The sequence below is a fragment of the Bufo gargarizans genome, chromosome 2 (genome assembly GCF_014858855.1).
Source record: "Bufo gargarizans isolate SCDJY-AF-19 chromosome 2, ASM1485885v1, whole genome shotgun sequence".
NCBI lineage: Eukaryota > Metazoa > Chordata > Amphibia > Anura > Bufonidae > Bufo > Bufo gargarizans.
The window spans coordinates 310,828,834-310,841,658 of NC_058081.1; the positions used below are offsets into that span (position 1 = coordinate 310,828,834).

The window sequence follows — 12,825 nt, forward strand, 5'->3', positions numbered from 1 at the left end:
TTGGCCCATCACACCTGCCTGTAGTATCCATACATTATTCATAGAACTGGGACTAACCTTTGTGCCACACTGTATAGTAAGTTCTATACTTCTTTACATTACAGGTATCTCAAGTGGGGGGTGTCTGCAGCTTGTCTTGCGACCATTGTGGGTATATATTTACTGCCATCACCAATTGATCCAGAGCCATTTAAGTAAGTGGTGTGCCTTTACTTACTTTCCTCCAATAGGATCTGTCACCAGATGTCACAATACAAAGTTCGTACATTATTGAATAGGTCTCGAAGACCTGAATAGGCTGGTGTACTTTGAAAATCTATGTTAGAGTGGCTATATAATCCTTTTTGAATGAGAGAACTGATAAGTCCTAGTGTATTCATGAACTAAACTCAGTCGCTGCCCTCATAGCCTGCTTGACAAGCTCCTTTCAGTGTACCTCCTCCCCCGCTGCTGAAATCTCACTGCAAGCTGCACTGAAAATTGCATGTCGGTAAGACTAGATGGGTGGGACCAATGATGGCCAGTTCGCAGTGTTCGCCGACGAACACATGCGATCTGCCATCTTTATTCCCAAGTCTGGCTGGCGATGCAGAGGTAAGTCCTTACCTGTGCCGCGAGCCGCTCTGAAACACATGCAGTCACTGGGAGCAGGCAGTTTCAAGAACGGCCGCCGGGGGCCTTCATCGGGCTGTTCTCGGAACTGCCTGCTCCCGGTGACCGCATGTGTTTCAGAGTGGCTCGCGGCGCAGGCACAGGTAAGGACTTACCTCTGCATCACCGGGCTCGGGAATAAAGATGGCAGATCGCATGTATTCGTCGGTGAACACTGCGAACTGGCCATCACTGGTGGGGATTGAGTTTAGCTCGGGAATACACTGGACCCATTAGCTCTCTCCTGCTTCACTAAGACACCTTTAAAATAGCTGGAGGGAAAACTTTTAAAAAGGATTATACAGCCATTCTGACATGGGTCTTTCAGAGCAAGTACACCAGCCTCCTCAGGTCTAAGATGAAATTTGTGTTGCGAAATCTGGAAACAAGTCCTCTTTCGGTCTGTCTCACCACAAGTCTTTGTACCACGCTTTATGTTGATGGCTGAATTGTTGAAAGTACACAGGAAGAGCAACATCTTGGAAGTTGTATAATAGTAATATTGCCATCTTCTATATACTCAGGTTTGAAAAACCACCACCACTAGTCGGACCATTGATGGTAAACCGAAAGCTGCATCATGGAAAAAGACAGTTTTATGGACAGCTGAAAGGCCCAGAGTCATTCACCAGTGATCATGAAGGTGAAGACCAATTTGATGCTAACTATGAGCAGACAGTGAAGCAACCAAGACCATTAGATGTTCCTCAATATTAAATTCAAGGAGAATAATGGATATTCAAGGCCAAGGGGCATATAGGGCAGGGATGACCAACCTGGAGCCCTCCAGCTGTTGCAAAACTGCAATTCCCAACATGCCTGGACAGCCTACAGCTATTAGGGCATGCTGCTAGTTGTAGTTTTGAAACAGCTGAAGGGCCACAAGTTGAGCATTCCTAATATAGGGCAACATATAGAAACTTGATTTAATTAATTCAGTGTTTTAATCTTCAGTTGTATGAAATGATAATGTGTAGCATCTAGTGTTGGTCACTCGTACATAAAAATAATTTCTCTAATGATTACTTACCCTGCATTGCTTAGTGAAATCCAATATACTTTACAAATATGTTAGATAATTATAATGATGTGAACCTCTATTTAATAGCATGTTGGGGAGTCGGAGATTGTCAATTATTAGTTTTAGAAACATTTTCTCAGGGAAAATTTGGAAAAATTTACATAAGTAAAATGAACCTACTAGAGTCGAATACTATATGAGAGCAATTACATTTTTAGGTATCCAAGGTGTTCTCTAAACTATAGGTCTTTGAATGGTTTTCTGGTCCTTTTATATTGAGGACTTAGCCTTAGGATTGACCCTCAAATTCATATCAGTGGGGGTCCAACTCCCAGCACCCCACCAATCAGCTGACTGAAGAGGTGAGCATCACGTCCCCTTTATTATATACCAGACACAGCACTATACATTTCACTTGGAATCAGCAGTGCCTGGTGTTGCTGCTAAAAATGTACAGAGCTGTGCCTGGTAAATAGTGAAGGTGACATGGTGCTTGCCGAAGTGCAACAGACCCTTAATTTAGTAGGGTTTTGGAAGTCGAGCCCCCACTGATATTCAAAGTGTTTCCTTAGGAATGGCCATCAATATAAGAGCAAAGTACAGGAAAACCTTTTTAAACGCAGCAGGCAATAATAACTACTTCTGCATATTACTGGGCTGTACACAACGGGTAATAATAACTACTGCTGCATGTTACTGGGCTGTACACAATGGGTAATAACTACTACTGCTGCATATTACAGGGCTGTACACACCGGGTAATAACTACTACTGCTGCATGTTACTGGGCTGTACACACCGGGTAATAACTACTGCTGCTGCATGTTACTGGGCTGTACACAATGGGTAATAACTACTACTGCTGCATATTACAGGGCTGTACACACCGGGTAATAACTACTACTGCTGCATGTTACTGGGCTGTACACAATGGGTAATAACTACTGCTGCATGTTACTGGGCTGTACACAATGGGTAATAACTACTGCTGCATGTTACTGGGCTATACACAATGGGTAATAACTACTGCTGCATGTTACTGGGCTGTACACAACGGGTAATAATAACTACTGCTGTATATTACTGGGCTGTACACACCGGGCAATAATAACTACTGCTGCATATTACTGGGCTGTACACACCGGGTAATAACTACTGCTGCTGTATATTACTGGGCTGTACACACCGGGTAATAACTACTGCTGCTGTATATTACTGGGCTGTACACACCGGGTAATAACTACTACTGCTGTATATTACTGGGCTGTACACACCGGGTAATAACTACTGCTGCTGTATATTACTGGGCTGTACACACCGGGTAATAACTACTGCTGCTGTATATTACTGGGCTGTACACACCGGGTAATAACTACTGCTGCTGTATATTACTGGGCTGTACACACCGGGTAATAACTACTACTGCTGCTGTATATTACTGGGCTGTACACACCGGGTAATAACTACTGCTGCTGTATACAGACGTGGACAAAATTGTTGGTACCCTTTGGTCAATGAAAGAAAAAGTCACAATGGTCACAGAAATAACTTTAATCTGACAAAAGTAATAATAAATTAAAATTCTATAAATGTTAACCAATGAAAGTCAGACATTGTTTTTCAACCATGCTTCAACAGAATTATGTAAAAAAATAAACTCATGAAACAGGCATGGACAAAAATGATGGTACCCCTAGAAAACACAGAACATAATGTGACCAAAGGGACATGTTAATTCAAGGTGTGTCCACTAATTAGCATCACAGGTGTCTACAACCTTGTAATCAGCCATTGGGCCTATATATATGGCTCCAGGTAATCACTGTGTTGTTTGGTGATATGGTGTGTACCACACTCGACATGGACCAGAGGAAGCAAAGGAAAGAGCTGTCTCAAGAGATCAGAAAGAAAATTATAGACAAGCATGTTAAAGGTAAAGGCTATAAGACCATCTCCAAGCAACTAGATGTTCCTGTGAGTACAGTTGCACATATTATTCATAAGTTTAAGATCCATGGGACTGTAGCCAACCTCCCTGGACGTGGCCGCAGGAGGAAAATTGATGACAAATCTAAGAGACGGATAATCCGAATGGTAACAAAAGAGCCTAGAAAGACTTCTAAAGAGATTCAAGGTGAACTTCATGCTCAAGGAACATCAGTGTCAGATCGCACCATCCGTCGTTGTTTGAGCCAAAGTGGACTACATGGGAGACGACCAAGGAGGACACCATTGTTGAAAACGAATCATAAAAAAGCAAGACTGGAATATGCCAAACTACATGTTGACAAGCCACAAAGCTTCTGGGAGAATGTCCTGTGGACAGATGAGACAAAAATCGAAGTTTTTGCCAAGGCACATCAGCTGTATGTTCACAGACGAAAAAATGAAGCATATCAAGAAAAGAACACTGTCCCTACTGTGAAACATGGAGGAGGCTCTGTTATGTTCTGGGGCTGCTTTGCTGCGTCTGGCACAGGGTGTCTTGAATCTGTGCAGGGTACAATGAAATCTCAAGACTATCAAGGAATTCTAGAGAGAAATGTACTAGCCAGTGTCAGAAAGCTTGGTCTCAGTCGCAGGTCATGGGTCTTGCAACAGGACAATGACCCAAAACACACCGCTAAAAACACCCAAGAATGGCTAAGAGGAAAAAATTGGACTATTCTAAAGTGGCCTTCTATGAGCCCTGACCTCAATCCTATTGAGCATCTTTGGAAGGAGCTGAAACATGCAGTCTGGAAAAGGCACCCTTCAAACCGGACACAACTGGAGCAGTTTGCTCATGAGGAGTGGGCCAAAATACCTGCTGAGAGGTGCAGATGTCTCATTGACAGTTACAGGAAGCGTTTGATTGCAGTGATTGCCTCAAAAGGTTGCGCAACAAAATATTAAGTTAGGGGTACCATCATTTTTGTCCATGCCTGTTTCATGAGTTTATTTTTTTACATAATTCTGTTGAAGCATGGTTGAAAAACAATGTCTGACTTTCATTGGTTAACATTTATAGAATTTTAATTTATTATTACTTTTGTCAGATTAAAGTTATTTCTGTGACCATTGTGACTTTTTCTTTCATTGACCAAAGGGTACCAACAATTTTGTCCACGTCTGTATTACTGGGCTGTACACACCGGGTAATAACTACTACTGCTGCTGTATATTACTGGGCTGTACACACCGGGTAATAACTACTGCTGCTGTATATTACTGGGCTGTACACACCGGGTAATAACTACTACTGCTGTATATTACTGGGCTGTACACACCGGGTAATAATAACTACTGCTGCATGTTACTGGGCTGTACACACCGGGTAATAATAACTACTGCTGCATGTTACTGGGCTGTACACACCGGGTAATAACTACTACTGCTGCATGTTACTAGGCTGTACACACCGGGTAATAACTACTACTGCTGTATGTTACTGGGCTGTACACACCGGGTAATAACTACTACTGCTGTATGTTACTGGGCTGTACACAACAGGTAATAATAACTACTGCTGCATATTACTGGGCTGTGCACACCGGGTAATAACTACTACTGCTGTATGTTACTGGGCTGTACACACCGGGCAATAATAACTACTGCTGCATATTACTGGGCTGTACACACCGGGTAATAACTACTACTGCTGTATATTACTGGGCTGTACACACCGGGTAATAACTACTACTGCTGTATGTTACTGGGCTGTACACACCGGGTAATAACTACTACTGCTGCATGTTACTGGGCTGTACACACCGGGCAATAATAACTACTGCTGCATATTACTGGGCTGTACACACCGGGTAATAACTACTACTGCTGTATGTTACTGGGCTGTACACACCGGGCAATAATAACTACTGCTGCATATTACTAGGCTGTACACACCAGGTAATAACTACCGCTGCATATTACTGGGCTGTACACACCGGGTAAGAACAACTACTGCTGTAGGTTACTGGGCTGTACACAGCGGGCAATAATAACTACTGCTGCATATTACTGGGCAGTACACAACGGGTAATAACTACTACTGCTGCATGTTACTGGGCTGTACACAACGGGCAATAACTACTACTGCTGTATGTTACTGGGCTGTACACAACAGGTAATAATAACTATTGCTCCATATTACTGAGCTGTGCACACCGGGTAATAACTACTACTGCTGTATGTTACTGGGCTGTACACACCGGGCAATAATAACTACTGCTGCATGTTACTGGGCTGTACACACCAGGTAATAACTACTACTGCTGTATGTTACTGGGCTGTACACACCGGGTAATAACTACCACTGCTGTACGTTACTGGGCTGTACACACCGGGTAATAACTACCGCTGCATATTACTGGGCAGTACACAACGGGTAATAACTACTACTGCTGCATGTTACTGGGCTGTACACAACGGGCAATAACTACTACTGCTGCATGTTACTGGGCTGTACACAGCGGGCAATAATAACTACTGCTGCTGCAGGTTACTGGGCTGTACACACCGGGTAATAACTACTACTGCTGTATGTTACTGGGCTGTACACACCGGGCAATAATAACTACTGCTGCATATTTCTGGGCTGTACACAACTGGTAATAACTACTACTGCTGCATGTTACTGGGCTGTACACACCGGGCAATAATAACTACTGCTGCATATTACTGGGCAGTACACAACTGGTAATAACTACTACTGCTGCGTGTTACTGGGCTGTACACACCGGGCAATAATAACTACTGCTGCATATTTCTGGGCTGTACACAACGGGTAATAACTACTACTGCTGCATGTTACTGGGCTGTACACAACGGGTAATAACTACTACTGCTGCATGTTACTGGGCTGTACACACCGGGTAATAACTATGGATATACAAACTTTTGTTTTCAAGTTTTGGTTTACAAGGTTCAGATTATCTAAGAATTCCATTATGGATTCCGCTACCACAGACCATTAGTTATGGAATCCATAATGGAATTCTTAGTTTACCCGAATCTTGTACGCCGAACTTGAAAACTAAAGAAGTTCGCTCATCCCTAACAATAACAACTACTGCTGCATTTCTGTGGGACCGCTAAAGATGCGGACAGCAACCGCCTGTTTGTCTGAAGAGGAGACCATACATTTACATTTAGCGATCTCCTCCACAGTATGGGGAGGAGTGATTGCTAATGCCAACGCTCTTCCCCATACTGACTTGTTGTTTGCTGGCAGCAGAGCGCGTTTAGGTGGCACGATCTGCTGCAGGCAAACAATCATTTATGTGTGCACGAATGATCTACCCTCGTTCATCGTGTAATTGGCGGTACATTTACACCTCTAGATAATCGCTAATGAGCGTTCCTATGAATGTGTAAAAGGCCGTTTAGGAAGAGTGTGCATGGGCTGACGTGCCTCTTATCATGTAACTGTGGTATGCTTGTCATGATTTATATCAGATGTTATTGCTAAACTGATTGGAAGCTGTCTATAGTATGAAATCTACATGGTCAGTCTCTTAGGATGGGTTTTCATGGGATTTCCATATAATCCAACAGTCTATTCATGTTCAGACCTACATGAAAGGTTCTCCATAACAGTAGCATGTAAATGCTGGATGGAGGAAGGCAAAGTATAGTTCATTTCAAGTCCCTGAGATATCAGGGGAGAATTATCAAACTGGTGTGAAGGAAAACTGGCTTAGTTGCCCATAGCAACCAATCAGATTCCACCTTTCATTTTCCAAAGGAGCTCTGAAAAATGAAAGATGGAATCTGATTGGTTGCTATGGGCAACTAAGCCAGATTTCCTTTACACCAGTTTTGCTAAATATTCCCCATCATTTCTGTGTAACTGCTGTGTTATGTGGTATAGGAAACCTTTATACTGGCACTGTGGACGGGAAACTCTGGATGATTCACGGAGAGCAGCTGAAGTTTATAACTCAGATGGGGAAGAATATTTCCCAGTGTGGTGAGTCCTTACAACAATTTCTCTGATCTCGGTGCAGGGGACTGCGACATTAAAACTGTGTAAAGATAAGTCCATTTCTGCAGACCCATTCACTTTCAATGGGGCTGGAACGGATCCGGATCCACATTTCCAGGATCCGTATTTTCGGGATCCGCATTTTCAGGATCTGAAATTCCGTTTCTGAAAAAAATAGAACATGTCCAATTGCGAACCAGAAAAGGTATTTTCTGTTATAGTGTCAGTGATGTGCGGATCGCACATTGCCGGTGTCCGTGTTTTACGGATCCGCATAACACTTACGGACATGTGAATGGACCCTAAGTCTTTGTTGTTCCTTTTCTCACTTAATGCTACTAGAAGTTTATTAATGAATCTGTAACTGGTTGTTATCAGTCCAGGGAGGGGGGTGTCCCCACAAAGTCAAACATTGGCAGGACCCCCAGCCCCCCCCCCCCACTGGTAACACCCAGTTGAAGATTCATTAAAGGGGTTGTCTAATCTCAGACAATGGGAGCATATTGCTAGGATATGCTCCCATTGTCTGATAGATGCTGCTCCCACTGCTGGGACACGCACTTATATCAAGAACAGAGCCCCGAAAGTGGTGGATGGTGCACGGCGCATGTGCAGCTGCCCTTCATTCATTTCCATGGGGCCGCCGAAAATAGCCTGACCCGGCTACTTCCATTAGGTCCATAGAAGTGAATGGGAGCGGTGTGCTTCCATTCACTTCTATGGGGAGACCTCTTGGTGGTGGCCGGACTGGAGTCCTCCAGCCACCACTTTGCGGGGCTCCGTTCCCGATATAGCGGTGGGACCTGCACCTATCGGACAATGGGGGCATATCCTAGCGATATGCCCCCATTGTCTGAGATGAGACAACCCCTTTAAATAATGTCTAGTAGCAGTAACTTAGGAACGGGACAACATACAGTAATAAGAACTGATGTTCCAGCATTGGTATACAAGTAGTTGGTAAAACAGACCTGTCAGGGGAGGGGACAGGCCCTTTAATAATTGTATAAAGTATATATAGGTCTAGATTTATTTTTTAGGCACTCCTGAATATGAACCAGTGTGTGGTCGCCCACATGGGGTTCGAATGGACACCGATGGATATCTAATTGTGGCAGATTCATACTATGGATTATACAGGGTACATCCACAAACTGGGGAGAAATATCTTCTCATCTCAAATGAAGAAGGTGATTGAAATGTATAATATATAATATACCAGGCATTTGTGAGCTTTTATCCCGGTGGTTACAGATTTATTATGACTATTGTACCCCTTTACCCTATTTGACAGGAGTGGACGGAGTTCCTTTTAGGTTTTTGAATGGACTTGAGTTGTCCAGGGACGGCACTATATATTTCACAGATTCTAGCAGCAAATGGCGAAGACAGCATCACAGATATGAGGTAAATTCACTGTTTAGACAATTGCTACAGTTCAGCATAGTCGTAAAAAGGATTATTTTATGTTCTTCCGTACAATTTCCTGTTATTTATATTGTGCTGACATATTATCCAGCCCTGTCCAGATTCTCATCACTCATGTCATCAGTGCATGTGCCCAGCGGAGCTTACAGTCGTGGCCAAAAGTTTTGAGAATTACATAAATATTGGAAAAGTTGCAGCTTAAGTTTTTATAATAGCAATTTGCATATAGTCGAGAATGTTATGAAAAGTGATCAGATGAATTGCATAGTCCTTCTTTGCCATGAAAACTTACTTAATCCCCCAAAAAACTTTCCACTGCATTTCATTGCTGTCATTAAAGGACCTGCTGAGATCATTTCAGTAATCGTCTTGTTAACTCAGATGAGAATCTTGACGAGCACAAGGCTGGAGATCATTATGTCAGGCTGATTGGGTTAAAATGGCAGACTTGACCTGTTAAAAGGAGGGTTCTTCCATTGTTAACCATGGTGACCTGCAAAGAAACGCGTGCAGCCATCATTGCGTTGCATAAAAATGGCTTCACAGGCAAGGATATTGTGGCTACTAAGATTGCACCTCAATCAACAATTTATAGGATCATCAAGAACTTCAAGGAAAGAGGTTCAATTCTTGTGAAGAAGGCTTCAGGGCGTCCAAGAAAGTCCAGCAAGCGCCAGGATCGTCTCCTAAAGAGGAATCAGCTGCGGGATCGGAGTGCCACCAGTGCAGAGCTTGCTCAGGAATGGCAGCAGGCAGGTGTGAGCGCATCTGCACGCATAGTAAGGCGAAGACTTTTGGAAGATGGCCTGGTGTCAAGAAGGACAGCAAAGAAGCCACTTCTCTCCAAAAAAAACATCAGGGACAGATTGATCTTCTGCAGAAAATATGGTGAATAAGTCATATTCTCCGGTGAAGCCTCTTTCCGATTGTTTGGGGCATCAGGAAAAGGGCTTGTCCGGAGAAGAAAATGTGAGCGCTACCATCAGTCCTGTGTCATGCCAACAGTAAAGCATCCTGAGACCATTCATGTGTGGGGTTGCTTCTGATCCAAAGGAGTGGGCTCACTCACAATTTTGCCCAAAAACACAGCCATGAATAAAGAATGGTACCAAAACACCCTCCAACAGCAACTTCTTCCAACAATCCAACAACAGTTTGGTGAAGAACAATGCATTTTCCAGCACCGTGCCATAAGGCAAAAGTGATAACGAAGTGGCTCGGGGACCAAAACTTTGACATTTTGGGTCCATGGCCTGGAAACTTCCCAGATCTTAATCCCATTGAGAACTTGTGGTCAATCCTTAAGAGGCGGATGGACAAACAAAAACCCACAAATTCTGACAAACTCCAAGAAGTGATTATGAAAGAATGGGTTGCTATCAGTCAGGAATTGGCCCAGAAGTTGATTGAGAGCATGCCCAGTCGAATTGCAGAGGTCCTGAAAAAGAAGGGCCAACACTACAAATACTGACTCTTTGCATAAATGTCATGTAATTGTCGATAAAAGCCTTTGAAACGTATAAAGTGCGTGTAATTATATTTCACTACATCACAGAAACAACTGAAACTAAGATCTAAAAGCAGTTTAGCAGCAAACTTTGTGAAAACTAATATTTGTGTCATTCTCAAAACTTTTGGCCACGACTGTACACTCCAGTCCCCCACCCATCAGACATAAACACACTGGGGACAATTAAGAAGCCTGTTATCATTAAAGGGGTATTCCTATCTAAACATTTATGGCTTATTAGCACAACCTTCACAGGACCCCTGGAAATGGGAGCTCCCAACACCTACTTTTAACTTATAAATGACAGACCGCCGAAATCAACTCGCCTGTCTCTACTTTATTCTGCCGTTAGTATGGGCAGCAAAAAGTTGATGACAGGTTCCCTTTAAGCCTGCCAACTTTTCTCACACTTTTTAAAAGTGACGAAAGTAAAATAAGTTGTGAGTACACAAATATGACAGATTTGCAAGATTTTAATGTCCGAAAACCGGTGCAATAAATTCCCCCCATAAAATCCAACATTTCTTTCCACAGTGCTGTAAAACTATGCGCTTTCTCAGTTTAGTTTAACAACTGATGTGTTTAGTTTTATAACCCTGTCATATTTCAGGTACTGGAAACAAATCACAGGGGACGCTTAGTACGTTATGATCCGGTGACAAAGGAGGTGCGGCGTTTACTGACTGACCTCTACATGGCTAATGGATTGGCTTTATCGCCAGAGGAGGACTATATATTAATTGCAGAGACTAGCATCTCCAGAATCTTACGGTGAATGGTTGCTATTTTTTTTCTATATATCCTTTTGATGGTTACACTGGTTGTGCTATGAAAACATTATCAGGTAATAATCCGTGTGTTGCCCCAAGTTGCCTAAAGTCTACCAGTGAGCATCAAGAATCTTCAAAAGCTATGTATACTTTCACAACCAAATCTGCTAAATGCACACTCATTGATCAAAGAAATAATTCAAGTTGTTGGAATTGAATGAAAAGTTATACACATTCAAGTCACGTTATTATGACCACTTACTACTTTCAACGTTGGCAGGGCGTTGGTCATGAAGGAAGTCGCGTGTCTTGAGCTGGCTTGGTGGGTATATAAGGTGTGAGGCTGTGTACACACATATCCCTCGTTGCTGTCATGAGTAACACGGGAAATTTATCAGAGCTGCAAAAAGGGATGATTACTGGCTTTTGGGCCATGGATGGCAGTATTTCTGAAACTGCGCAGTTTGTGAACTGTTCGCCTGTGGTGAAAGTGTATCGTGAGTGGACAAATAGTACCATTGCAAATAAAAGACGTGGAAACTGAGGAGCACCACGTGGCATTGATGTCTGCTACGAAGGTGCGCGAGGGCAGAGCAACATGCCACAGTGGAGAAGCTCACCAGACGTGTATCTAAAACAACTTCAGTGAACCCTACTGAATATGGGGCTCAGAAGCAGACAGATAGGTGTGGAACAGCAGAGAAAAAACACCCTGCAACCCTTGCTAGAAGAACACTAGCTAGTGGTAGGAGTGTTATGGTCTGGGGAATGTTTACGTGGCATTCTCTGGCCCACTCATCCATGTGGAAAGCTCTCTCAGCTGATTTGAGTATGAATCCATCCTTACAGATCCTGTATACCCATACATGCTGATTGTCTTCCCTGGTATGGATGGGATCTTCCAGCAAGACAGTACGATATCTCACACGGCTAGAAATATCTGACATTGGTTGAAAGAGCATAATCAAGACTTCCAAGTACTACCTTGGCCCCTTGTCTTGAACCCATTTGAGCATCTGTGAGACCACCTCGATTGTCCTATTTTCTGTATGGATCCTCCCCCACACACCCTCCAGCAGCTGTGAGATGCAATGCAGTCTGCATGCATCCAGATACCTGTGACAACCTACCAGGACCTCATTGAGTCACTCACATCCCTTCTTTCTGCTGTACGTGCTGCTAGGGCTTCTGTCGCTCCATAGCAAAAGCAGGATTCAAGGTCTCACCACCAGGCCTTCATACTGAAACCCAGCCATTGTCAGATACCCAAAAGAACCTGGATTTGTTGCTAAAGACAATATAGTTCCAGTCTGTAGCAGTCCGGGTTTCTCCTTCACAATACCACGGCAAACAAAGGTGATGGTAGCTGGCTATCAATGGCAGGAAAAGTAATAGGCACCATGTTACGAAAGTTTCTTCTGCTAAGCCTTTGGAAATGGTTTGGACAGAGACAGGGGTGTAATGAAGGCGCCACCTATGT

General features: G+C 43.3%; 1 protein-coding gene across 1 annotated transcript in view; it reads left to right on the top strand.

Annotated features, from left to right (window-relative positions):
- The window catches only part of LOC122925833 (adipocyte plasma membrane-associated protein-like), a 47,822-nt gene that overhangs the window by 14,213 nt on the left and 20,784 nt on the right, over positions 1 to 12,825 (top strand). Inside the window, exons 2-7 of the mRNA XM_044277189.1 lie at positions 105 to 194; positions 1,176 to 1,294; positions 7,524 to 7,622; positions 8,678 to 8,827; positions 8,932 to 9,044; positions 11,186 to 11,346. Of these exons, the coding sequence (XP_044133124.1) occupies positions 105 to 194; positions 1,176 to 1,294; positions 7,524 to 7,622; positions 8,678 to 8,827; positions 8,932 to 9,044; positions 11,186 to 11,346 (732 nt within the window). The remainder of the gene's footprint in view (positions 1 to 104; positions 195 to 1,175; positions 1,295 to 7,523; positions 7,623 to 8,677; positions 8,828 to 8,931; positions 9,045 to 11,185; positions 11,347 to 12,825) is intronic.